General features: G+C 46.1%; 10 protein-coding genes across 10 annotated transcripts; 2 read left to right on the forward strand and 8 right to left on the reverse strand.

The window, feature by feature from the left end:
- Positions 1–275: 275 nt before the first annotated feature.
- BO79DRAFT_201019 (GNAT family N-acetyltransferase) lies at positions 276–967 on the forward strand (the record flags this gene model as incomplete). Its single annotated transcript, XM_025681533.1, has 1 exon — positions 276–967. The coding sequence occupies exon 1, from the start codon at positions 350–352 to the stop codon at positions 965–967; it is 618 nt and encodes a 205-aa protein (XP_025536395.1). The 5' UTR covers positions 276–349.
- Positions 968–2,575: 1,608 nt separating this feature from the next.
- BO79DRAFT_220740 (uncharacterized protein) lies at positions 2,576–3,134 on the reverse strand (the record flags this gene model as incomplete). Its single annotated transcript, XM_025683495.1, has 2 exons — positions 2,576–2,708; positions 2,929–3,134. 2 exons carry the CDS (start codon positions 3,132–3,134, stop codon positions 2,576–2,578), a joined length of 339 nt encoding a protein of 112 aa, XP_025536396.1.
- A 1,615-nt stretch (positions 3,135–4,749) lies between these two features.
- Positions 4,750–5,556, reverse strand: BO79DRAFT_155873 (HpcH/HpaI aldolase family protein; the record flags this gene model as incomplete). Its single annotated transcript, XM_025678801.1, has 1 exon — positions 4,750–5,556. The coding sequence occupies one exon, from the start codon at positions 5,554–5,556 to the stop codon at positions 4,750–4,752; it is 807 nt and encodes a 268-aa protein (XP_025536397.1).
- A 1,319-nt stretch (positions 5,557–6,875) lies between these two features.
- BO79DRAFT_179292 (uncharacterized protein) lies at positions 6,876–7,503 on the reverse strand. Its single transcript, XM_025680024.1, has 2 exons — positions 7,280–7,503; positions 6,876–7,197 (listed from the first exon to the last, which is right to left on the reverse strand). Exons 1-2 carry the CDS (start codon positions 7,446–7,448, stop codon positions 6,911–6,913), a joined length of 456 nt encoding a protein of 151 aa, XP_025536398.1. The 5' UTR covers positions 7,449–7,503; the 3' UTR covers positions 6,876–6,910.
- Positions 7,504–8,346: 843 nt separating this feature from the next.
- BO79DRAFT_155833 (retinol dehydrogenase 12) lies at positions 8,347–9,454 on the reverse strand (the record flags this gene model as incomplete). The annotated part of the gene is made up of 2 exons (XM_025678800.1): positions 8,347–9,242; positions 9,322–9,454. 2 exons carry the CDS (start codon positions 9,452–9,454, stop codon positions 8,347–8,349), a joined length of 1,029 nt encoding a protein of 342 aa, XP_025536399.1.
- Positions 9,455–11,050: 1,596 nt separating this feature from the next.
- Positions 11,051–11,918, reverse strand: BO79DRAFT_231492 (uncharacterized protein; the record flags this gene model as incomplete). The annotated part of the gene is made up of 3 exons (XM_025684163.1): positions 11,051–11,339; positions 11,396–11,784; positions 11,838–11,918. 3 exons carry the CDS (start codon positions 11,916–11,918, stop codon positions 11,051–11,053), a joined length of 759 nt encoding a protein of 252 aa, XP_025536400.1.
- A 717-nt stretch (positions 11,919–12,635) lies between these two features.
- BO79DRAFT_231493 (uncharacterized protein) lies at positions 12,636–14,348 on the reverse strand (the record flags this gene model as incomplete). The annotated part of the gene is made up of 6 exons (XM_025684164.1): positions 12,636–12,806; positions 12,901–13,128; positions 13,161–13,346; positions 13,428–13,783; positions 13,951–14,291; positions 14,332–14,348. 6 exons carry the CDS (start codon positions 14,346–14,348, stop codon positions 12,636–12,638), a joined length of 1,299 nt encoding a protein of 432 aa, XP_025536401.1.
- A 4,853-nt stretch (positions 14,349–19,201) lies between these two features.
- On the forward strand, positions 19,202–20,795 carry BO79DRAFT_220746 (uncharacterized protein; the record flags this gene model as incomplete). The annotated part of the gene is made up of 6 exons (XM_025683496.1): positions 19,202–19,222; positions 19,276–19,359; positions 19,421–19,459; positions 19,522–19,813; positions 20,228–20,460; positions 20,664–20,795. The coding sequence occupies 6 exons, from the start codon at positions 19,202–19,204 to the stop codon at positions 20,793–20,795; spliced, it is 801 nt and encodes a 266-aa protein (XP_025536402.1).
- Positions 20,796–22,210: 1,415 nt separating this feature from the next.
- Positions 22,211–23,043, reverse strand: BO79DRAFT_220747 (uncharacterized protein; the record flags this gene model as incomplete). Its single annotated transcript, XM_025683497.1, has 4 exons — positions 22,211–22,273; positions 22,413–22,561; positions 22,602–22,818; positions 23,035–23,043. 4 exons carry the CDS (start codon positions 23,041–23,043, stop codon positions 22,211–22,213), a joined length of 438 nt encoding a protein of 145 aa, XP_025536403.1.
- Positions 23,044–23,286: 243 nt separating this feature from the next.
- BO79DRAFT_210843 (fructose symporter) lies at positions 23,287–25,603 on the reverse strand. The gene has a single exon (XM_025682898.1). It carries the CDS (start codon positions 25,172–25,174, stop codon positions 23,483–23,485), a length of 1,692 nt encoding a protein of 563 aa, XP_025536404.1. The 5' UTR covers positions 25,175–25,603; the 3' UTR covers positions 23,287–23,482.
- Between the last annotated feature and the right edge of the window lie 1,147 nt (positions 25,604–26,750).

Raw genomic sequence — 26,750 nt, forward strand, 5'->3', positions numbered from 1 at the left:
CTCCGAATTATGTGTAAGCATCCGCAGACCACAATAATGGCATTGGTTGATTTTCTAGATTCCACCGATATCTGGCTTATCCGCGGGAATCGTCAGACCTTATCATATGATAAGAACGGGGTTACTCCAGGTCCGCTGCTAACCGTGCAACTTGCCATCCTGATTGGACTCGTCTACTAATCAATCCAGCATCCTTCTTAGTAGTATCCTTGAAATTCAAATCTAAATAATCTGGGGTTCTTTAACAACCAACTGCTGATGACACCACGAGTCTAGCAGCTTCCTATAGTATATATGTAACCTCACCTCGGCCATTTGCTATACAAACTGGACCATCGCAATTACCGCCATGATGACTAGCACATCCAACCCGCCAACCAACTTCTCCATTTCCACCGCCCGCCTTAATATCACCTACTTCGACCCGACCAGCCCATTTCACAGCGCCTTCCTCGCTCACCTCTGGAACACCCCCGACTTCATCGCCAGCAACGGCAAAACCTCCATCACAGACAGCCATTCCGCCCAGACCTTCATTCAGACCCGGATCATTCCCCAATACACCCGCAAAGGATTCGGCCTCCTCCTCGTCAACCTCAGGCCCACCTCCAACTCACCTCATCAAAACACCCTCCCGATTGGCACCATAAGCCTCATGCAAGGCGATCCACCAAATTGCTACTCTGCACCAGATGTTGGATTCGCTATTCTTCCAGAGCACCAAGGGCGAGGATACGCGACTGAGGCAGCGAAGGCGGCCATTTCGTACGTGCAACGCGAGTGGAACGTGCAGGGGGTGTTTGGGTTTTGTGCGCCGGACAATATGCGTAGTCGGAGGGTGTTGGAGAAGAGTGGGCTGGAGTTCAGGGGGGTGAGAAAGTTGAGGGTGTTTGGGGGGAGGGAGAGCGCAGTATTTGCTTTTGTGGGAATGGAGGAGGATTTGGGGGTTTATGGGATTGATACATAGATAGATATATTGAAGGATGGATGCGGATTAGCTCCTAGGGGTCTAGATAGTAGCATACCGGAATCATTAGGGTTTTATTCGGCTTCTCATTATGATCTGCCCAAGTAGCTAAGTAGTGCTGTCATGAATAGTTGGCTTTCAACTTTTGATGGTATCACTGCTGTGCTGGGTTTATATTGCTCCTCCCCATCTCCAATGTGCTAAGCCTGGTGATAGGGCCCTGGTGAGTATCCTTCCTATGAAGAGAAAGGAGTTGTGTCAAGACTTGAATTGTGCCATAGAAATACAGTTGCGGGCTGAATTATTGTTATTGTTTTCGAAGAGTTGACCCTATCTGGCTAATGGACGAACTTGGGGAAATATATCGCATGAGGGAACCAATAACTACTCACCTGAAATCTTTTATAATTCATTTGATACGTGTTGATTTTATTTATGTTCATATTGGGCTGTCAGGCTGCTGTAACTACTATTACTTGATAGTCTTACCAATAGATCTGTGCTAGGTAAATATTTATACTACATTACCAGCTGGCATCAAATGATTATATAGATTATAATTTAGTGCTACTGTATATATTACTGCTCTAAAGTGACTTGAGTCTAACTTGCTCTTATTCATATGTTTATCTGTCTACTTATTGATCTGATAGTTCTAATACAATATAAGTACCACAATGCTCGTAGGGCGGGAACTCGGGAACAACGGCTCGGCTGACTTTGATCCTTTCTTCAGTAGCGCACATCTCTGCGTTGCTCGTCTGTGCTAATCGGACAAGAACGTGTTGTCTGGATAGAGAAACGGGCAGATATTCCTGTTCATCACTTCCGTTAACTGTTAGCCAGATCTTGTGCGCCGGTACTTTTGTTCCTCCCCGGAACGCCCCGAATCTACAGCTACAATTCTTCGGGAAAGCCGCAGGGCCCAATGAAGCCAGAAGCCGCAATCCGCCCCCCGCCCCCCCTTTCCAAGTTGAGACGTGTGAGCGCCTGTGTGAGATCTTGCGGTTCTAAGCTGATGAGGTGTCTTGTTTGGCGGGGAAGTAAGATGCTAGAAGCAGACATATGTGACGGTGGTGACGAAACATTCGATAAGAATGTTGGCTGTCGTCACACCGATCAGCCACCCGAGCACTTGCATCGAACTTCCTTAAGCCGGAGCAATGAAAGGCATGCAAAGGCTATATCTGCCACGAAACTATAATTTGGCACACCCCTTCGGTCAGGTTTTGCGAAAATTCGTGCTCTGCCCCCAATGGCTAAACCGTGCAATTGTGTGAGTTACGACATACGCATATGTATATGTATTTCCAGCAAAACATACTGATGTCACCATATGAGCACTGGCAACTAAGGTCGGGAAGAATGATGATGTTAAGAACCTGCATTGCAATCACATGAGGCGACGTGGCAGAAGATGACTCTCCACTTTCAATAGGCCGGACGAGAGTAGCATCATTACAGGCTAGAATCACACCGACGCATATAGCAACTCCACTGGAAAAGACACCGAAGCGCCAATACACAATCTCAAAGGCCATTTTTAAAGTAGGTTCTTGGGTGCCTGGCCTCGGCGGAAACCATCGAGATATATTCTGAGCCCACAACTCAAGAGGCAGCTATCCATAGCGCACCGAGAAACCCTTCCATGTGGCCGAGCTTCCCCCCGGTATTATAAGGAGCAAAATTTCCGGGACTTTGCCAGTAGCGGAAGCCGTATGCGTCTTCTTTTGGGTTACCGCTGATCACGGTCACCAATGTAAATGCGAATAAGATAAAGATCAATAACACTTTGCCTCCACTCAGCTACAACTCGGCTTCCCCATAGACACCAATTGTGAGGAGCTCAATGCATCTAAACCATAAGATCATTATCAGCTGATGTTGCGATGGTAGAATCAGAGGAAGGTTTGCTCCCAGCGAAAGACCTACGTAAAGGCTGCAATGCAGACCAAACACACGGCGACAACGGGAGTCGGGTGACGCCAGTACTCCAGCAGTAAATTAACCGAACAGTTGAAGCCTTGAAGAAAATTTCATCCTGCCATGAGCCCAAGGCCTCATCCGCCCAATAGCCTGCGAGTCCGATAAAGCCACCGCTGACCGGCATGTAGGTAGTCATTTCAGCCAGGCGATTGTTCAGCATGCTGACTATGATGGACTCCATGATGAAAGCGAGGAGCAGGCTTGCTGGCCCGCCGCTGGTGAGGTCAGTTCCTATGGCAATAAAAAGACCGCTTCAGAGGAAACCGCCAATGGCAACGAGCTGGATCTGACGATTTCCCAGCCAACGATGTAAACCTCCTACAGACGCAGTGAATTGTCCTTCGTTGATGTCTGCTGTGTGGTCTAGGTCCGAGATTCCTTTGCACTTGCTCTAATGTACCTCAGGTTTCCCCTCACCAAGCTGGGAGAGGGTCATAGGATTTGGGAAGGACGCATCCATGATTGATTATGTGGTAAGCCCTACGGAAGGCGCGGATCCCTCCGCTAAAATACACTTAAAACTGAGCGGACGCATCGTGAACTCTACCTTAAAACCGATTCTACTGTTATTCGTGTTTACGGGTGTGGGGGATGTGTCAGTGTGACAGACGAGGGTTGGTGGAGGGTCTTAGAGCCTGCAGGCACTCTTTAGCCTATCTATCTCGGCTGTCAGTGTGTGGAGCTTGAATCGGGACAATCTAACTCAAATCATCTGCGGACGGATCGCGCCCAACGGTTACATCGGTTTTTTTCGGGCCAAAAGTCCAAATCGTGGGTGCAAGATCGGATCTTCCGTAATACCAGTGCTAGGGTTGATAACCACCTGAAGGCAGCTAGTTGATGGGCAAATGTCCTAAAGACATAGGAGGACGACATCTGTCCTTCTCTCTACGCTAAGCTGCCTCGAGGTTAATCTAGGATACTACATTCCGATTTACTCCTTCCTCCTCTGCCAGCTTGTCTCAGTTTGGCTATCCCACACGAAGCCTCCAATAAACCGAGCAACATCGCACTTATTTGCGCACAGTACACAATGACTGCAAGCCTATCACAGCACCAACCAAGGCGTACGGCCAAAATAATGTAAGTAATTTTACACCCAAACCACCTCAACTGTGGTTAATCGCATGCGAAGGTTCCACTATTTTGATGAAACACATCTTCGCAGTAACTAGTTTAGCAAGCTATATGTCGCGCTCGAGCCGGCGTTCATTCTGCGTAGCGGTCATAATGGCCTGAATGGGACGGTCGCGGATGTTGTTATATTATTTACAGTGTTTCTGACAATCAATTAGACTATTGTTTTATTTTTTTACTTTCCCTTCCTTCAAAAAATGAACGACGGAGACATTGATAGATTGAATACGCTGGCTGGTAACAGTCTAACGGTGGTGTGCTTCTGGGTGAACTCCTTGATAAGATGCTTGACCTAATTCGTAGTAGAACACCGGGAACTTGTATCATTTCTTAGTAGTGTAGCGGTCATAGCGGGAAATACTAAACATGTGCAGGGCAACCCGCTAGCAGCCGTACCTTGGTTGGCCCATTACTCGGGGGCATATGATATAGTATTCCAGTCCGACTGGTTCATTCTGCCTAGCAGCTATGTCGAAGCTGTTTCAACAGCTTCGCCTGGGTATTGGTCATGTGGGTTTGAAGGCGGAGGCGCCACTGATCATAACATTGGATGATGAATATCTACAGTGAACACTAAGACAACCGACAGGTGGTACTGAATACCTGGGCGGAACACAATAATGTAGTATATATTATGTCTGAAAGGGTGCTCGCGGCCGCTACCTGGCCGCCTCGAATTCCTGGCTCATCACCTGTTGAAGGCCAATAAGATCGGTCACGGCGCTGTTCATCAGGAAGCCCCTGTCTGCCCACTCTTTAGCATCCTGGCCGCTGTCACAGTAGATACCTGCTCTTTTACCTGCACTCTGTGCAGCCTCGTGTACGGATATTATGCTATCGATAAGGACTTCGTCCATGTGGCCATTGACAATAGGATGACCAATGCTGACGCCCAGGTCAAACGGCCCGATAAATAACACATCGATCCCCGGCACTGCAGCGATTTCTTTCACCTGGTCGAGAGCTGATCTTGTCTCAATCTGGACAGCGATGACAAGCGAAGTGTTTGCTTGCTCGAGATATTCGCGGCCAGTAAGTTGTCTTACGCCACCGCCATGTGGATGCTGCTGGGCAAACTTTTCTACCGCGAGAAGGGGTTCAAATCCTCGGGTACCCAAAGGCGGAAACTTGGAGTACTTCACTATATTTCTTGCATCTTGCACTGACTCTAGTACAGGGACTAGGATACCGTGCGCTCCAGAATCAAGTGCGCGTTTGATCATCCATTGCTGCCCTTCGATGACCCGTACAACTGGGGACACGCCGCATGCAGCAGCGGCAGCAACGATATCATGCATCGAATCATCGGAAATATTCCCGTGCTCCAAGTCGACGAGCAGCCAATCTATATTGCTTGCCGATCGACAGATAGCACGGGTAAGGTTTGCCCCTGGGAGCATTTGCCATGCTCCATAGGCCGAGTGGCCCTCATTGAGCGCCTTCTGTAGACGATTGGCTGCTTGCATGATAAAGTGAGATTTGCGGTATGTAGTAGTTTTTTTGACGGTTGGTAGATGTCGCCGGTGAGTAGAAGAAATAGCTTTGGAGGAAAACGAGTAGGCAGTACCTGCGTATCACTCACGAGATAACAGGGAGGCTAGATTAATGTGGCTCTCACACAGCTTATTACCAGGGTTATAAATTAACTCACAGCTTACCCGATAAATCCGAGTTTATGTAAATGTATCATAGTGGTCCAGGAAACATCCTCGGGCACTTTCCTCGGCTTACCACCCGACGAGCCCGAGCGATCGTTGTTATCTCGGATGGTCGGGTACGGAACTGATTGCCGTGTTCGGAAATTCGGGAAGTTGGACACGGCATTTAACATTCCCCGCTGGTTGCATTTCCTGGACCAATCACTGAGATTTAGCGCAGAACCAAGCATCTCAGGGTAGAGTGTTACAATATCAAATTGGATATGTGATGCAAGGGCGGAATTCGATACATTGAACCGTGGAAAATACAGTGAGGCCGCGCATACTTTAGCACGATGACTCTGTTCTGCCCGACTGGAGACCATCAACACGCACCTGGGCTTATGTCAGAAAGATTGAGAGCATTCAGCAGCTTGTACAGGGCTATCATTTAGACGGATCGTATGGAGCCAGTCTTGAAATGAGAGTGCTTGAATTCAAACGAGGACCGATGAGGGTTGTCAGCGAGCGCAGACTAATATTTCTCAAATGACAGAGTGTCTTACGGAAGAGGCTATCCTGAATGGCTATCGTTGCTATGTTGAGTAGTTGAAGGCATCGATCAATCCGAGATGACTGTCCACACATCCTCTTTGACCGTAGTGTCAACAAGACCCTTTGCATACTGACTCACCTCATCTACCAAAATCACCTACATCTTGAGAATTCTATAACACTTCGGTGCAGATGCAGATTCCATACCCCAACATTTCACCACAAGGTTATCAGTTGCTTGTGACAGACATAGTGTACCAACAGATTATTGCCACTCCGAAGGAAACAGAGATGCCGTCGGTACAAGTAGGGTTGCGAAACAATCCCAGACACATGGGTGATGGAAACCTCCGTATTCCTCCAGTAACACTAAGATGGGTTTCAATAGGCTATCACAACGGCTCACCATCACACTCGCAGTGGACTAGGCGTGATATAGCACTGTGAAAGGACTAATTGTATAAGCATCTTCTATATTATAGTCTCTTTACTTCTACATTAGTCGTTCATATATTGTTACGTATAAAGATTTTGTTACGAAGCGTCTATGCCCATGGTAGTGCTCGCGCATTCAAGTATTGGGTGGAATTCCTCCAAGTATAGTAGTAAGCACCAAGCCCTGTCTCAGTCAAACACTTTGCACCAATAGCTGTGTACTGACCATGCCCTGCTCATTTCCCTTACCAGCCCAATACAGCCTCCTTGGCTCCGCGGCGCTCTCATTAAATGCCCACAGCTGCTCTCCGTTCAGCATAAGGAACCCATCATCCGAGACCCCCCACCCAGTCACCGTGTCGATAGCCTCAGGCTCTGCCTGAAGTTGAATGATCCATGCAAACGAGGTCTCATCGGCTAGCACAGCCAGTGCCTGGTCGTAGGGCCCGTATCCGATGGTGTCGTCATTATAGGGAGATACTATAATTATCAGTTTGGCGCGTTATCAATAGGTGTGTGTAATAGATAGGTAGTTGTAAGGGAGGAAAAAGTAGAAGCTTACACGTCAATATAGTTTCTAGGGTGCTGTCATAGATACCCCAACCATCCGTGGTAAGTACTGAGTTATCAAGAGTGGATAGTAAAGTAAAGTTGGCAGGAAACGAAGTGGTTGTGGACGCAGCCGAGGCAATGATGCCGCACATGGCTAGGAGGGGTTGGCTAAATCTCATATTTAAAGCTGTGAAGGAAAATGTTTAATTTAGTGACGATAATGGTGCCTAAAAGGTATGGTGAAATATTATCGTGAAATTAGGACAAGGCGAAGAAGGCTTTTTATATCTATCTTTGATAAATTCCTGTTTATGTGATTGGATGCCCCGTAGCTAAAAATAGCCGTTCTAATATGTAAGGCCGACTACCGGCCCATCTGGTGCCTTCCTTGAGTAGCGATATGGGACGCCTAAGCTGACAGCTGATCTCTCGACACTTGCTGCGCAGTGTCTGGGTTGCTAAGAAACAGTTTCATATACGTAATAATGATGCATGTCTCTCTTTAGATTATTTACTTAGACCCCAGCAGCTTCATCTTTACCCTCTAGTAAATATTCAAATAAGCAAGATACTCCTACTGAACCGTATTAGACTATTTTATTATACTGACTATTCATGGAAAGAATCCAGGCCGGCCTGGCGGATGTGGTAGCACGGTATAACAATAATAATAATTGATCTGATCGGGTCAGACGATCATCAGGACAAGCTGTGAAGCAACATATTGCTCCGAATGTATTTTCATGGAGGTTATGTCATAAGTTTGAGATGCGACCTCCTCTCTCTAAAACGTGGACGCCTTATGAGCATTGCTTTACCAGTCTGTCAAGGTCATTTTCACGGCAGTAGTCGACAACTAGAATATGCAGTATGGTGAATAGAAATAAGATGAAAGATCCACAAGATTAACACGAGTCGGAGTACTTTCGTCGACATCACTATCGCTCAGAAAAGACTTCTGGCCGGTCTCGGTGTACCAAGCCCGAGATTATAGTGTGTTGATACCAATTCAGGCTACAAAGTTGAGCAGGCAAGAAGTGAACAGCCAAATAATCGTGGGATTTATTGGACTCTAATCTAGTCCTCGGTAAACGGACAACCCTTGGCGCTACTGTGCGGCCGTGTTTTCTTCTCCACCACCTCAGCTGTCAACTTCATCAGCCTGTCCGCTAACTCCATGTCATTGGCCTTATCACTGCCTCTTTCCACGATTCGTGGTGGATTAATGAACTGTCCACCTTCGGTCGCCATGGTCGCGGCATACATGGTGGACACGGCCCCTTGGAACTGACTCTTCCGAAACGGTTTTAAGCCGGCGGACAGGCCATACCCAAGCACGGGATGGGCCTCATGGATATGGACATTTGTCTGCGCCGTATCGACGACCCCCGGATGAGTTGCATTAACAATGATATTGGGGTGTGTGGGTCGGAGGTGGGCGTTGAGCCACTTAGCATATAGGAGCACAGCCAGTTTGGACCGACCATACAGCTCTGTGGGGCTATATTCGCGATTCAACTCCTCCACAGACGCGAACTCCGTATCCTTGGGCGTGCTTCCTTCTACATTGGAGGAGACGTTGACAATACGAACAGTGTCTCCAGCGTCGGCGGTCTTCTTCAGCGTTGGGAGCAGGTGCGAGGTCAGCACGACGTGACCCATGTGGTTGGCTGCCATGTGCAGGTCAATCCCGTTAGTAGGAGCCAGCTGGCGTGTCATGACGCCCCGGGCGGCATTATTGACAAGGATGTCGATGCGGTCCGTCTGCGAAGCAATCTCAGCTGCCACTTTAGCAGTCTGCTCCCAGTCCGACAGGTCACATTGGATCCAGATGAAGCGCTGGCGTGTCTCGGGACCGAACTCCTCCTCAGTAGCAGAGAGGGCATCATCGGCGACCTCCTTGCGGAGCGAAGTCACGAAAAGCTTGGAAATGCCTTTGGAGAGAAGGGTATGGGTAACGCCGAAGCCGATACCTGTTGTAGATATTATAGTTAACTTCCAATTGCAGGCGTGCGGGGAGTTGGCGGGCTCGGAGAAAATGTAGCAAGTTACCTTCTGTACCTCCTGTGACCACCGCTACTTTACCGCTCAAGTCGGGCACATCATCTAGATCGAACTTCTCTTCCGCGAGTTTGTGAGAAGGACCGCCGAAGTTTTCGGCAATAGTGTTCTTGACAGCTTGCATTTTGGTCAACTGGAGTCACCTGAGGGTATAGCTCCGCAATGAGATAAAAATACATGCATTTGGTGTATGTTGCGGGTCTTAAGAGGCCGTAGAAGCAGTTGACTAACTACTCATGATGAAGTCACCGACTGGCCATGCCGCCATGTGCGTCATCCTCTTTCCGCCGCCTCTCATCATTGGGTTGCAACTACATTGGAATCCTGATTAAGACTGAGATATGAAGCATGCTTGGTGTGTTAAGAGTTTACCTGTACATGGTGCTCAAGCATTATTGGCAACATTAACTCTTCAATATCAAACAGGCCTGCCTTCCCCAGTCGATAGACAGGGTAACAGTTCCACTACGATCTGCCCGTGGATCGCCTGGCTTCCACGGTGCATCTAATCTACCTCGCCGGGCGGAGCCGAAGGAGCTTTCTCCTCCGCCTCGCAATATTCATGTCGAAATATTATGATGAAGCGAGGTCATCATCTGCACACCTCAAATAGAGTCGAGAGCTAAAGAAGACAAGAGTGTCTGCAATGACCTATTGTCTATTCATCCTGAATAATTGGAGTTTATCCAATGGAAGTGCTCTATAAGTTGACTAAGGACTGGTCTACAGTAGTGACGTATAGAGTCATGTGACCACGTATGCAATTCAGAAATATGTTGGAATGTAACGTAACTCCCGGCCGCATCGGCCACCCCTACCACACCATCGTAGAATCATTGTACGACTCATTGCTAAGTCACCGCCTTTATTAGAAAGAGTGGTTGCATGTAGAAACGTATCGGGCAGTGTACTGGGTGGCCGATGCGGCCGGGAGTTACGTTAACCATTTCAAGCTTTGTGCCGAAGGGGGCCAGTCCGGGGACTTTGATGCGAGTGTATATATCAATCCACTTTTCCTCGTGCGTAATATCAAATAAACATCTGCTTTCACACTTTTGGGAGGACTCGAAAACTTTTGAAAACAGCGTGTATTTCCTCCTTATGATTTTCTGATTGTCCCTCCTGGATTGCGAGGTTTCTAAAAGGGTCCTTGCCCAACTTAAAGAACAGCGGTGTCATACATGATTGAGTGTGCATAGTGACTGGGCGAGATGGAAAAGGCACTCTTTCAAGCTGAAGGTCTTTGGTCTGGCTTCATGGGAGCCTTAGCCAAGCTAAAAATGGGTTGTGGGTCTTGTGGATTTGGGATTGTTTAAATTATCTCCACACTGATGTAGCACCCTTTCTCCTTGCTCTGGAGGCCTTTTCTTATGATAAGAGACTCCCCCTGTGAGAGTGGTTGTGCTACACATTGTGCTGAAGCGTCCAGAGAAATTATTTTGGGTGAAATTGGAGGACCTCTGAACACAGACGCTTGATGATAAAGCGCACGTCGCATTTGATGAACCGGGATGGATGGAGTTGCCTATTGATTTAACCCATACCAATGGGCCGTATTAGCCCCGACTAAGAAATTACTTCTATGCTATGAATAATTCTAATCTCCAAGAAAAACCCTTATAACGCACACATGGGAGAACAAGGACGAAGCATGTATTATTATCTAAATGCTATATTGATCAAATGGTCCTTTTTAATTTACAATATCAACAGTTTCTGACTAAACGATTGACTGCCATATCTCATCCCCCTGGGACCAAAGCTCCGCGGGTGGCATAGCTGTAAGCATGGGATAAAGCTCTGGGATCACCGAGACCACAGCAACTCTGAAATATCCTGGATATTCCCCCTCTTCTACTTCACTCGAATGATCAAAATTTATATCCAACGCGTAAACCCATGGCAGGTCATTGTTCATGGACTCTACAGCGGCAGTATCAGCAACCAGACATAGGCCCATATCTAATCCCGGTGCTAAGCCCTCGGTTTCTATGTACCTATAGTATGATCTGGCTTGTATCAGTGATCTGCATTGACAACATTGAAATTTCGAGGTTGATCTTACTGTTGTATCTGCTGATGCGTAGCACCATGTAATTCCGGATCCTCAAAGCGAGGCATCAAGCATTTATCCATGATCTTCTGACCGCCAGCGGACCTTTCTATCGACAAATCTATTAGGCGATCATACTCTGCATCCCATTTATCCCAGCTTTCATCATCTGAGTAATCTGTGCGGAATGTAATGAAACCGAAGTCATCGAATCCATTCTCTTCCACGACCTGGACTACTGCATCATCGGGTATTTTGAATATATCTTTTGGAGGGGCAGGGGGCATGCCCTTTCTCTCGCGACTTAATCTTTGTTCCTCGAACAATTTCGCAAATGAGATGATTGTGCGAGCTCGAACATTGTCGAAGGGGATCAAATTTAAATCAATTTGGCGGATTCGCTGTGTTGGTGAGAGATGGTTAGTACAATTCAATGGAGGGTTCCATAGCTTACCTCTTCCGGTATTTGACGCAAGTCATCCTCGGTTATGGTTCGAAGTCGCTCTTCAGTCCATCCGGGTGGTAAAGAAAACATCTTCGGCGAATATACTTGAAGCCTTTGATATGTAATGTCTTGGGTTGGAGAGGGAAAAGCTGTGACAAGGCATATGGGTGAGGAAAGGAAGGAATTTGGAGGAGAAAGGTTGCGATATTGAACAAAGGCGGGGACGGGGCCCGGTAAGGACCCACTCGGTAAGAAAGCTTGTAACTTTTGAAAGCTTAGCGAAACTATAGCAACCTAGGCTCCCGATTCTTTTATCAAGAGTGGCCTAGGACTGGTCGCGAGGCATAAACTTGGAGTAATACTGGAGCCTAGTGAAAAGTAATCTCCGGTCGGCCCGACTGACCTTTTCAGATCCAATTTCCTTTCCTGGTTTCGGTTCTAGGGTCTGGGTTTACAAGCTGGTTTTTCGTTTCATTTTTCAATGCCTTGTGCCCCGGGAATATATAGCATGCTCCGATTGGACCCTGTATATAGTAGTTTGCACTATTTTACTTAGCGGTGCACAAACCAGATTCGTGATTATCAAGTATTGGACCTGATGAGAACTGGAGACTTTCTCCATCTACTATTTGATTATTGATTTGCATATTATCGAAGTTATCGATCTCAGCTCCCTACTCGGCAACATTTGTGCACCTAGTTCTTCAAGTCAATGGCAAAGAAGAAGACAACCCACAGCCTTTGGAATACTGAAGTGCTTGCTAAATTAGAATCCTGCGTGAGCAGAAGGAGTGCAGCGACCGCAATTCAAAGATTCAGCGCCGTCGAAACCGCCGTCGCAGAAGCAATCCCGCTGGTACATAAGACATTTCTTGGTCCATCCACACAGTATGCATCCCCCAGAATGAGATTTCCACGCGTCGAATTTAAATTCGAGTTCCAGGCCTGCAACTGCGTAAAAGTAATTCCATACTCACTCTCTAGAAGAGCACAGTAGTCTCCACTGACAATCACATTGCCACTCGTAGCAATCAGATGTGGTGCCAGAAGGTGTTGATGCCGGCGCAGTAACATAGGAAGCCGTCGTAGTTGTAGTCGCGTTGGTGCTGTTCCAGTTTGCCACTGGACGCACACAATAAGCCAACCCAGGAACCAAGTTGGTACATCCAGCATTGATTGATGGGTTGATCGCCTCAAACAGACTGACTGTGATGGTATTGTTGAGCGCGACGAGGCTGCAGTCGTCTCCATTTTGCACAACGTAATAATGGCCGCAGTCGGTTGTGGTCCCATAAGGTTGCTTGGAGCGGCAACGGTGGTAGTGGCGTACACGCCGGTTTGAGTGGCTGAAGCGCCGGGAATGGTTGTCCCAGTCCATGTTGTTCCTGCCTGCCCGACACAAACGGCTTGCCGAGCTATCAGGTTGGAACAGTAGCTGTTGATGGTCGGGTTCCAGGAGGTTAATTGGACGAAGGTGATGCCTGCTTCATTACAGATGCTTTCACAAGTGTCTCCAGACTGAACAGTGTAAACCTCGCACGTTTGCGGAAGGCACAATGAAGCGCCAGCTGTCATGGCATTGTTAGCTCAGAAGCATACTATTTGGAGCGACATATGTGGCCGTGCGCTGAGTGGTTGGGTTGGGTTACCGTCAAGGTTAGAACAATCGGGGAGCAAGTTATTGAGTGAGATAAGTGTCCCAGTGGAAACATTTTGCGCTTGCGAAATAGCAATGCAATTATCCCCTGAAATAACCGTGTACGTCGCTTCTGACAAACATGTTGGCGAAGTATAGCTTGCAGGCGCAAATCCGGCAATATCAGTGACATTGGTGGGATTTTTTGGGACGTCTGTTGGATAACTGACGTTGCAAAGACTTTGTATAGAAGACCAATCGGATGCCATCTCGGAATCGTAGTATGAATATGGAGTCTTTTGGAGAAGCCGGTATAACTCTAGAACGCATGGGGAGCATGCAACAGAGAATGGTAATGAGATTGCAGATATATTGTTTGTATAGTTGCTTGAAAGAGTGTTGAAGTAGTCTATGATCGACAATTATTTAGTCTGATAGCGCGAGATTACCTCTGATAAAAGGGCTTAAGCAGGAATCTCGACTCACCAATGCATGACGCCCCGGAGGTGGGATCTGCCAAACAAGACAGATTGTAGCTTGCCCAGTACATATCTCCAAAATATGTCGCCGGATATCCACTCCAAACCTCATCCTGGCCAGCACAAGCAGATGAGACGGTATTGTGATATAATTCCAGAGATGAACCACAGCTATCGGTGCAAAGGTAGGCGTATGTATTATTGTTAATGTCATAAACATCATCTGCGGCGGCAATATTCACCAAGCTGCTGTTGCAGTTGACAGTGCCCTGCAAAGCAGTTAGGCAAGCATCAGAAAATGTCACAGAAGTGCTGTTTGCAATGGTCTCAGCATCTAGAACTTTGAAACTGTGCCCGAAAGAGGGTAAAAAATGCTGCCAAAAGGAACAAGCTAAAAGACTTCATGACGGCCCGTAGATCTAGCGAAGGAATGGATTTGCGATGGGTAAAGGTCTCTGGGCTTTAAGAAGAGGCAAGTCCTACTTCTAGACTTGAATCAGATCGCAACTATGGCCCCTCATCTGGTTTACTCCTATCTGCAAGCCTCCTAGTTTTAGTGACATTGCAGAATTAGGAAAACAATTCGGAAAGCATCATTTCCTCTCGTTCCCGGCATCTCGGCAGCCTTGTATGGCAGAAAGTGAATCCTGTATCAAGACTGTATTGAAAAACCGAGTCTACCAAGCGGAGATGTTAGATTTTCCTGAAACTTCACCAATGAGCTTGGACAAGGCTGCGCAATCGACAGATACCAGTCTCATATGCGCATCGGATCATGCTGTACCTGAATCTTAATCTTATTGGCTGCGGAGCAAGAGATGCAGGGCTGATGTAAACTCCTCTATCCGGGATATCTGTGGTGTTCAGATAGCCTATTGTACTCGAGGATATGTGTGGATGGTCTGTTCCAATGCGGATCTAAATGCAAGGCTTGATTCCGGAGGCTAAGCGTTGGTCATGCGCATAGAGCTCGTGAACCTGTCGGTAAAATTTCGCCCTAACATTGAAACTTGAAAACAGAATCTATCCACACCTGGACCCCTTAATGCTACTGATCAATAATGTTTTGGGTTTAGTTCGCAGCCACTAGCAGGGGTAATCCAGTGCAAGTGCTTTAGCTGGTCACATACCCCTCAGACCCCAGGGCCAGATAACGCCCTCGGGAAGAGCTTCTTAGGCTGAAAGACGTGGACTTAAGCGTGAGATAAAATGGTATAGGTGCATGTCGGGTATTGTATGAAAAGAGGTTTTCGTATTTTCAAATAATTGTGCTGGAACCGATATTCCCCCGAATTGAAAATATTTGTACAATCTATGAGTCTGCCGAGATGCTGAGTTGCTTCGGGAGATTTTATTGTTAGCGAGGTCCAGTCCCTGAACTTTGAGAGATAAAATATCGACTTCTTTCTACCTTGCCCTGATTAAAACTCGATTATAGACCTGTCCAAGTATAGGATGTGGTCTATGTTTTGGGCCGTCTGGGTCCTAAGTCTTCTCAGTTCTCTGCCTCCCTCGTATTCCCAAGGGACCATTCCATCGACCGATGACTATACCTGGTATTTTCAATCTTCCTGCATCCATATGCGCCCGAAGGATTATAGCTGATATCCCAAGCTCCCTAACGAAAGCCTGCACAATAGGATGTTGCGGTAACTCTGGCGTCTGGTAAGTGATAGTGTCAGTTATTCTATCTCAGGTCGCAAGCAATAACAAATGTTTAAAAGTGGACTAGGACCTGACTTTTGCGGCACCGGAAACTGCACTTCTAGTTGTGATGCGAAGTCTGAGTGTGATCCTGGATGGGGATCGGAATGGAGCACGGCAGAAAAATGCCCCCTTAATGTCTGCTGTTCGAAGTATGGGTTCTGTGGTAAGTCACCACAACTGCCAAATCAAACTTCTTGGCCGTGATCTTGCTAATCCGGATTGTCATCATTAGAAACTACCTCTGATTTCTGCGGAAACAAGACCGTCGAGAAACCCTCCTGCAGTGGGAGTTCAGCGGATGGAAGATCAATTGGGTAAGTTATCAGGCTTCTGACTATAATATTGACTTTATTTTAATGCTAAGATACAAATTAGATACTATGAATGATGGTCAATCAGCCGGGCTTATGATGCCAGTAAGTTCTCACTCACTTTGATTTTCCAATGACGGTTGGGTCTTAATTGACTTAAGTTTTTAAATCAATATAATTGCTAACAAATTCTTCAATACTATAGTGGTCCCCGAAGCACTCCCTGCTGGTGCTTACACTCATCTCAACTTTGCGTTTGTCTACATAAATCCTGATATATTCAAGGTGGCCTCTATGAGCAAGAGCGACATGGGTCTTGATTCTTGCTTTACCAGTCTTAAAGAGGATAATACGGGCCTTGAGACATGGATAAGCATCAGTATGGAACTGTGAATAATACAAGGGAATTTCTATTGCTGACCTCTTGCTAGGTGGATGGTTGATGAATAATATAGACTAGCTGACTGCCACCACTTTTTTGGATCTTGCGGCTTCGACATCGGCCTAAAAGGTATTTTTCAAATCCTTGCTGTTATTCATGATAATATATGGCTTTGACGATGTTGATATTGACTGGGAGTATCCTGTTGCTTTGGAAAGATCTGGCAAAGCTGCTGATCTCAAGAATTACCCAATATTCTTGCAGAATCTGAAAACTGCACTCGGCTTAACAAGCCACAACTACAGATTGTCAATCACTGTCCTGTCTAGTTATTGGTATATGCAGAACTTTGACATTATCACAATCAAAAAGACCATTGACTGGTTTAATGTCATGATCTATGATCTTCATAGAACATGAAATTTAATAGATCTATATATTAGTCCGTATGTATATGCACACACTAATCTGACCGAAATTGATCAGACAATGGATCTCTTTTAGCGCAACAACATATCTCCTTCAAAGATTAATCTTAGACTTGGCTTTTACAGCCAAAGCTTTACTCTTATTAATCTATTATATACAGCAGCTAGCTGTCTATTCAATAATAATAATAATCCAGGTAACTGCTCGGTATCCTCTAGAACTTTGATGGACTCGGAGATTCTCATTATAATTATTAAAGGCAGTACAACTTCAGTTCTTGACAAAGATGCTGCTATTAATATCATTACATAGGACACAGATCAGTGGGTTCTATATAATAATAAGATAATAATTAAAATAAAGAAAGATTATGCCAATAGCAAGTGCTTTAGCAGTACTATGGTATGGACAGTCTCTATTAATACCAATAATAGATCAATAAGTCAGGAGCTTTTGGAGATAAATAATCTTATTAAAAAAAGTTTTTTCAGAGGTTAAACTCCTCAGGTTTCATTGCTTTCACAGTGTGTTTGGGGAGGATATGATGAAGACTATTCTTCTAATATTACTCCCGCAATTAATGGGAAAGGAAAGTCAGCTTTAAATATGGTAATCTACTCAGGATACTTTAATGGCTAAAAGTGTAATTACTGTTGCCCTACAGATGATATTCTGATTTATTACTGGGTATATTATTTTGATCTGAGTTCCCCACAATGTAAATATCAGTATTTCGAGTAATTATATATACTAACTATTTAATTTAGCAAGACTTGGCTTTTCTATGCCATAACCATTCCTGCTTAAAGAGAGAAGTTCAAGTCACAATCAATCAATTTACCACAGACCATAGCTGTTGGTTCAACCATAAATCCTTATACTGTACTTTGATATCATCTGATACAGCAGTTAGACAGTACAGTAAATTACAGATTCTACTTAAGTCTTTAAGAAGAGAGATTTATGCAAGATTGTATTTCAATAGTCTACTAATAAAATTAAAATAGAATGGTCAGGCTCTACACCAGATTGTATAAAAGATAACAATTATACCAGTTATACTTCAGGTTATTCTAAGTACCTAATAGATAATGTAAATAAGCAAGATAGAGAGTTAGTTTGCTATAACAGTAAAATCAGGATTCTTTCATGATCTAGTACGGAAATAACTGGAGTTCTGCTAATATCTTTTTCTAAAGATAAAAAATTTGTGCTGTACAGATCTTATTCTTTATCAGAACTGTTTATAATATGATTTAATTTTGATTAGAGTTATTCTTTAGGAGAATTCAAATACTGATCTATTATAGAATGGCTTATACTTATATAATTCTTACTTTATTTACTTGTAATACAGGCTGTCCTGCCGGTAAACAGATTATTACTGAAAGTTACATTAATCATAAATCTATATATTTATGCTGGTACAACACAGCAAGTTACTTCTAGTAAACTTTATATTCTTAATCTTACTATATTTTATTAACACTAATTATTTTTTAATTTAGCTGTGGTATCTTTAATAAGGTAGCTTTAGGCCCATAAAACTATGCTAAGGAGTTTTTATTAATATGTTTTTAGACTAATCTAATAAATAACCCTCTTAATTTCTGTTCGGTGCAGATACTGATTACATATACTCTGATGAGCTTGACTCTGATAGAAATCCAGTAGACTTTATTAAGTTATATTAGTATAAAAATGACTGCTTCATACTCCCTAATACTGGAAGTCCAGATAAAATGAAGCGGTGGTATTCATTATATGAGAAAATCAGAGATTTGACTTAAAATATTCTGTATTAGCCACTCAAGGCAATAAAGACTATGATTTTCCACAACTCTGTGAAGGAGATGACTGCTATATAGTGTTAAAGTTATATAGTGAAGAGTTCTGCAAGCTGTTATGGTCAATAGGCAATATAATAGAGGAGGATTTTAATGGAATATTTGGTGGTCTGTTCCCGCGCGCTTGCAAATCTAAAATTTGTTAAAACAAGAAAATTATCAGCATTTTTAAAGTGAAAAATTATCTTAGTGTTAGAACCCTGTCTGCTATGCGGTAGTTCTACAGGGTGGTTAAGTCTGGTGTAAAGACTGCTATCTGTAACAGACTGTTAATAACTCTTGGAAAGTGAATCCTGGGCACTAATTATGTGGTTAAATATGTTACTGAACTTCAAACTCCAGCTTAATTTGTTACGAGCATGCTTTCTGGGAAGTCTTCTAGTGGGGCGGCTGCTCCGGGAGCTGTATTAAACTATGACTGGATCCAAGTCTTCTCTCAGAATAGCTATTTTTTTCTAGACTTGGGCCCAGTTAGGAGTTATATAATCTACTGGCCTGATTGGAGATACCCCTGCAGAGGTTATTACTAATGTATTGGGAAGTACTGCTGATATTAGTAATCTTTAAATCTTGGATGCTCTGATGAACGGGCTTAAAGCCGCTGTATGTATGTACTATGAGTTTAATTATATATCTCTCTAACACTGCAAACATAGGCCTGGCAAATGTTCGACAACATTATCTCGCCAAAGAGATTCAGTGCGGAGAGTGCACAAGGAAAAGTCGACATGATCAATCGTGTGAGTCATTCCGCGCGCTGTTAAATCTCTCCGCTTAATATTGACTCCTTATTCCTTGCAGCTTTACGATACTCTGCCAGGATGCCTGAACAGTGCCGATGTAAGTCCAATCTATTTACTTTAGTTTTCTTGTTCATCATGGGATCTGACATACTGCAACAGGTACAAGATTCTTTGGAGTATGGCTATAAAGCAATCAAGGCAGTCATGGGGGCCCTCGACCAAGCTGCGCAAAATAACCCCAATGTTAACGGCATCACAGCCTCCTCGTTCGAAGACGCATGGATAACTTACTCGAAAGACTTCTTCGAGCAAATGCAAGGGAACCTTCAGGATTTCGTGACGGCTCGTATCAATGAGGTTACCAAGTACTGGAGTACAAGTGCCGCGACCACAGCCTTTACCAAGGCTGGGGCAGCGGCAGTTGCGAAAGCACTTGGCGAGAAGCTGAGCGGTGTGTCTACGGATGTTGTCATAGACAGCAGCTTCTTTCAGTGATCACTATCCATTTTTGATGTGGGTGGTACAAATGGGATTATCCTGCCATGTCGTGTATCATATGACTTCAAACGCAAGTTCAAGTTTGAGCAGACGAGAAACATAATGAAGAAAGAGTCAAAGATGTTAATGCGGAATCCTAGTATACATAGCTTCAAGGAACCTAGGTAGTACTATATCCACCCATCAGTCTCCCAATCTGAGTATTTGCACATGTGTGGAGGGAAGAAAATCTATTCTAGTAGGAAAATCTTCACAACGGGACAACAGTCAAATAATATCTAATAAGTCTGAAACTAGTATTATTTAATAGTACTTTATACACAGAATATAAAAATTTAATTTTATTCATCTCCTAGTACTCTCACAGTGTCACTTGTGGGCAGTGCAAGGTCTAGTGTGATGAAATTAAACCTGTCTGCGGGCCATGTGCTGGAACAACCCGTGGTTGCACATTCACGTCCAGTCCCATCTTTCGCCACTTTGACAGTCAAGATGGCCAAAAGGAGACTAGGAAGTTTGGCCAACAGCAACGTTGGCCCTCTGATGAGTATCTGCTCTTTCGGTCGGAGCATACTTGGATCAAGGTACCACCATCCCGTCGTAAGTTGCTCCACATCCTGGTATCCCCCCGCTTAAAAAAAAGGGCCGGAGTTGACACGGTATAGTCACATTTGTCGAAGTGTCCAGCCCCTTCGTGGACACTGGAACCAGTTCATTAGACGATACAACAGCCCATTCTCCTGCCTTGCCCCGTCCCTCCATTACAGATGAACATGAGTTGGCCGAATATACATCCCTCCCAGTTCCAGAATATGATCAAGCTTCCTCAGCCGGGAACACCGCAGAAGAAGGAACCATTGTTCTCATCACACAGCTACTACATTACTTCACGAAATCTCCCGCGCAATGGTAATCCCGTTACACACTGCATTTAACTCCCTCAAAACGTATGGCTAGGATGGACTTCTTTGACTCGAGCGCGCACTTCTCGATTAAAGCGCCCGTGATGGCGGCGATGGGACCGATGTTATCAGCCTCAGTATGCTCTTTGGCCGCCAAGCATTTATGTCGTACCTCAAGTGGGACCAGGCCTGGTTTCAACCGCCTCAGGTGAAGAATAGCTATTTCCGATGGATTTTCGAGGAAATCGGTTGGGAATTCTAAAGTTCTACGACGATTCTTTTATTGACTTGAAGAGAGCTATTGTCTCCCAAGACGTAAGGGTTGACTAGCAGCTTCCGCGAGCCAACAGGAGGGTATTCTTGGTTACCGCAATACTCTTGTGTCTACGAGTTGATTGGGCCTCCCAGCATGGAATGGAGGATCCATTTCAGTGCTCTGCCTCTCCTGCATTCCAGCCTCACGGCCAATACAAGCACATTCCTTCAAATTTCCCGTTCCGTCTTCTGGAGTCTTGCGCGGCAAGGTTGCCAGATGTGCTTGTGAGTGTCATGACATCCACCTTAGCCTTCCTCACTACTCCGTTCTCTGCTCTTTGCTGACTAGACATAGTCATTAGTGAGACCCAGACTCGGTTAGATCTTTTCAATTTCGAACTTTCGCGATATTTCGGCCTCTCCATAGACACCCACAGACTGCTATTATCACATCCTCCCGGGAATCAATTTAACACAGATCATACGTCGCTTGAACCGGACATATTCAGCAACGCCCTTTTCTGAATCGTTGGAAAATTCTTAAACTTTCTCACCTCCGGCGATAGCTTGAACCCCGGCGATGAGGCCACAGCGCACGGATTGGGGCGACCCAGGACCTACTTGAAAGGTGGAAGAGATTGGAAGTCCAGTTGCAGACTTGGAACAGCTACCTGCCTCCCAACATTACAGGATGTGCCCGGAGAACTATAGATCTGTCGGGTCTAACATTGGGCATGAGTGCCTATACTGAAACCCTCGATGCCACTTTATATACTACCCCGATGTGTGCTGAGACAATGCAGACCTACCATATGGCTCGCATTCTTCTGATAATGGACAAACCACAGGATCCTCAGCGTATTCGTATTCTTCATTTCCCTAGCAACGGGCAAGGTAGGTAGGAAGGCATGCTGCGCATGGGAAAATCTAAGCGAAAAAGGAGGGATAAGAAGTAATATACGAGCGTAGTCCGAAGCAGTATAGAAGCATCCAGCGCCACCACTATGAAAGAATGATTTAATATCTGTTTCTGTCTGTATCACCGTCAACCCCTGTGGAGTAGGTGATCCCTCATCGTGATCCTACCATCACGCGTTCGTTGATGCATGTATTCCAACTTAGCCTTCATTTCCATCGATAGAATCATTGAAGCATTAGTTAATCTAAGCGGACGAAAAGATTCCTCTTCCATATTAGTCGTCCAGTCTCTGGCCTGCCAGCCATTCGAGAACGATACCAGCCCAGTCCATGTTGATCTGAATGATATTTTTAGGGACGTGCAGGACGATAGAAAGTGTATATATCTTGCAGTGCACAACAGGTCAAGAAGAAAGAAGTAAAGAAGAAAAAAAAGAAAAGTGCACCATACTCGAACACGTCCCCCGGCTCCTTAACCAACGGTTGCATGAAGTCCATAAAACAGCCCGAGACCTCATCATGACCTGCTTGTCGACCGTAGTCCCGTAAGGCGTGATTCGAAAACAAGTATCCGAAGCCAGCTGCGCTATCACTATCAGCATCCTTCCCTTCACACACTCCTGCAACTATTAGGTAGTTTTCGCGGTGTAGATGAGATTGACAAACCAGTATGAGTAAGAAGTATCCTCAACGTAATCCCACTCTTCTTCTCCAAAAGCTCCCCAACACTTAAGATACGCACATCCTTCAATTCTGGACAAAGCCGATTTACCCCTTCCGCATCATCAAGAGAAATATGTCCGCGCTCAACAGGTTGCATGCAGCAGATAGCCGTGATGTGTTTCGTGCATGATGCAATCCAGAACACGTCCCTTGGCTGAACCTGTGCAATAGGTTGTGTTTTACAGTTGAAATGCAATAAGAGCCGTTTCAACCGTGACCTATTATTTCAATCGCGACCTGATCCGTTGCCCCACGTGAACTGTGTGCCGACTTGTTTATTCGATCAGTTTTGCCCTTTCGGACATTCTTATTATTTTGTACCAGCATAAACTCCTCAGTCTATCATATGTTCTGTTGCTAATTTCGATGAACATACCATGGCCATCACTGTGATTGGTTGATTGGTTGCCACTCATGCCGAACAACTATTTAGTTAGGCATTCCGCTTCACAAAAGGCCTGCGGGTGAAGAGCGGCTACAGAAACAGCGTTGAGCCTTTTATCAGGGACCAGCCAAACTTGCTGTTGAGACTGTGAGCGTTAATACTTCTTATATCAGGTTTATAAAACAAGAGAATCAGAAGTCAAATCATGATCAGATGATAGGCTTCGCATGGAAGGTAGTAGGTGGAAAACATGTTTATCAGATATGCAGAATCTCGTTCTACGCTGTTGCTTCCTCTTTGATTGGAACAACATGTGTTATGCAATGGCAGCGATGTATTAGTCCTCATGATTTCATTACATTCAACTTGAGTAATCTTGTCGCTCTTTATTGGTACCATGAACGTTGGTCTGGTAGGTGAAAAGAAAAAGAACAACTATTTAGGGGTTATAGTTGTCGACCTGCTCTGGCCGGTATCGCCGCCGGAAGGGCTTAAGCAGATTGCTTGTGTTCAGCGCAACCAGCTTACTTGTCGGCATTAGAAACAACTCGTCGATCTCCTCCAATGTTTTGTCTTTAGTCTCGGGCATAAAGAACAGCTGGTAAAAGAAGCCTAGCGCGGCCAAGCCGCCGAAGAAACCGATTGTCAGGCCGGTGTAGGTCATCGCTTTCTGCATCCCTTCGAAGTTGTATGTCACAATGAATGACCACAGATAAAGGAATACAGAGCAGATCGCCATGCCCTGGCTGCGGGTGCTAAAACCAAAGCTCTCTGCTGGCACTACCCAGGTCAGGCACGAATATGCCCCGAAGAACGCCATGTACAGCACCAGACCGGAGAAAAACAACCCCAAGGCCGTTGCCTTATGCTCATTGAAATAATCAACACCATTGTTCGTGTATAGGTAGCCGACGCCCACCAGCGCCAGACCCACGATGAACATCAGGATGTTTTGCGCCCACACCCGGCGCCCAAACTTGTCCATGGTGAACACAGCAGGAATTGTTCCCAGGAACAACGCGCCACCGCCCACCATCGACATCAGCACTGACTCGCGGTCATCAAAGTTCATCTTGGCCATCAAGTTTGACATATTGTACATCACCGCATTGATGCCCGTCATCTGCCCGAAAAATATCATAGCCGTGGCATATACAAGCGCCCGTCGGTTGCGCGGCGTCCTGCACACCTCCAGATACCTCTGATGCCATTTCTCGTTCGCGGACTGGTCGACCTCATGTTTGACTGTAAGTTCCATCGCAAGGTACTCGTCCAGGCTTTTTGGGTCGGCCATGTCGCGCAGCGACTTCCACACCCGCCACGCGCGCCCGTACTTGCCCTTGGATGCCAGCCAGCGCGGTGATTCTGGCAGGAAGGCCATCCCAACCAGGAGGATGGTCGAAAACAAGAGAGACGAGCCCAGCATCCAGCGCCAGCTGCCTGACGGGATGTCAAAGAAAACGCCGCCGGCGGCGTATCCGATGATCTCTCCGAATGCGATCATCAGCTGATATACCGACACCAGGTTGCCACGCACCTCTGGCGGCACACACTCGGAGATGTAGATACCAACACAGCCGCCTTCGATTCCGATACCGATGCCCAGAATGAATCGGCCCGCAAACAGCATCCCCACACTACGGGAGCCTGCACACAGGCCACTGCCCAGTGTGTACCACAAACACGAGATGATGATCGAGTTGCGGCGTCCAAAGTAGAAGTTCAGCGGCGTCATGATGAGCGCGCCGGCCATTGCGCCCAGCGGCATCAGTGAAGAAATCAGTGAAATGTCGGTCGCCAGTTTCGGGTCGTCCATGCTCGCCCACTCGCCTGACGCGATGAAATGCTTGCGGATACCAGGCAGCGCGCCCGAGATCACCGACTGGTCTAACCCACTCAGCATGCCGCTGAACGCCGCGAACACGCCCAGTGTGATAACTAGCATGCGAGGGCTCTTCATGTGCACTGGTATCTGCGCGAACGCTATCCGGTCATACAGTGTTTCGTTGTCGAGATACTGATTGCTTTGCAGATTGCGTGCCTCGATCTCGTGCTCACGCTCCTCGGGCGTGAGTTCATCGCTGAACTCTTTGCCAATGGCATCAGGCTTTTCCTCATAGTTATCGCTCATTTCGAGTCTGTCGAATCAAGATGACGAAAGGATTATGTGTGGTCAGGATGGAAAAAAAAAAAAAAAAGTCAGACGACCCCAATGCCCTCTATATAATGCCTGTTTCGCCGAGAAGTTTGTCTGCGGATTATTGTACTCCGTACCATTGTACCTCTCTCCAATCCCCGACCTCCATGCCCCAGACCCCACTCCCTCGACCCCACAAGTCCCCAGAGTATCCGATAATGAAGTCTTTTCTTTCTCTTCTGGGAAAACGCGGTTGCATCAATGTGTATCGGGTTTGTATTATTATGGGGTTATGTGAATACGAGACGCAACGCGCCTAACGACTATAAATCCAACCCACGCCATGGAGTAAAGGTTCTTTTAATCGCAGCGAGCGTGGAAGGCTCGACGTTAAGGGTCCTTGAACAGCTAACAGAAGTAGGGTCGTAAGAAATAATGAGCGACGCCCCCAATACTCGGAGTCCATTTGGCAAAAAAAACTTCCATGCCCCGCCCCCCCCCCCCGCTCGGAAGGAACGTGCATGGGCAAAGTTTGCGGGCTCACACCCAATTGCCAAGTCGGACGGCTCAGCAGGACCGGGGTTGACTGGGACCCGTGTGATTTTCTCCGAAGACTGCCCGGTCGGAACTGGTAGCACACTAAGTACTCTGCCACAATATGTAATGTTTAGACTGCTCGAAGCATTTGAGAAATACTCAGCGATAACTTTGTATATAAGTGTGCCTCCCCATGGGGACAAAACGTCTGGGCATTTCTCGGCCTTATTCAATGTTCTCGAAGATCGCTAGGCCTAGAGAAAAGCAAAGATTAAGATTAGCAAAGGGGATCTCCAGTATGACGTTCTTGCAAAGAATCCCGCGTTAGTTCATCCCACATCAGCTCCAATTCATTCTTGTGGAGAGCGCCAATATGTCCGCGAGGCAATAATACGTAATTCGTCCTGTATCGCCAGCAGCCCATTGCCCCGGACCAGACAACCCTTCTCCATGGGGTATCTCGGCACCCTATGCGCGATTAATCTCGCAGCGACGATATTTCCCCGGGGGGAGAGGTGGCGAAGGGTCTAACTGCGTCGTAATCTCTCTCGTACCTACTTCGGGCCCCACTTGCTAGGCTTCTGTAAAGCCAGACTGAGTTCTCGGCTAACCGTGTTCAATCCCGCTTTGTTTGGGCCCTTCTTCGGGCTTGCTCCGCGTGAGAAAGCTGGGTAAAGCACCGATATTTCTCCGGAAGTTGTTGGTGCGGAGACTTCCTCATTGCTTTTCGGGACGCCGTACGGGTACCTACTAAGCCGCCAGGGACCCATGAGCACATATAACCGAAACGACAGACGTAGTAATACAGACGGTAATTCACATAATTGTCCGAGTCGCGTTCGCAGCGACCTTAGGCCGCTGCCACGTGGTGCGGTGTAGGATATAGCATGGAGCTTATTCACAGTCAGAAAGGCAGTAACAATTCGTGACAAACTACATTAAGAGTGACCTGATTTATCTCATTTGGGTCTCGGAGAATGGTACGAATGTCTACGGCAGACCGGGCGTGGGATAAGCTAGTTAAAGTTGGCCG

This window comes from Aspergillus costaricaensis (assembly GCF_003184835.1).
Source record: "Aspergillus costaricaensis CBS 115574 unplaced genomic scaffold BO79scaffold_31, whole genome shotgun sequence".
Classification (NCBI taxonomy): domain Eukaryota; kingdom Fungi; phylum Ascomycota; class Eurotiomycetes; order Eurotiales; family Aspergillaceae; genus Aspergillus; species Aspergillus costaricensis.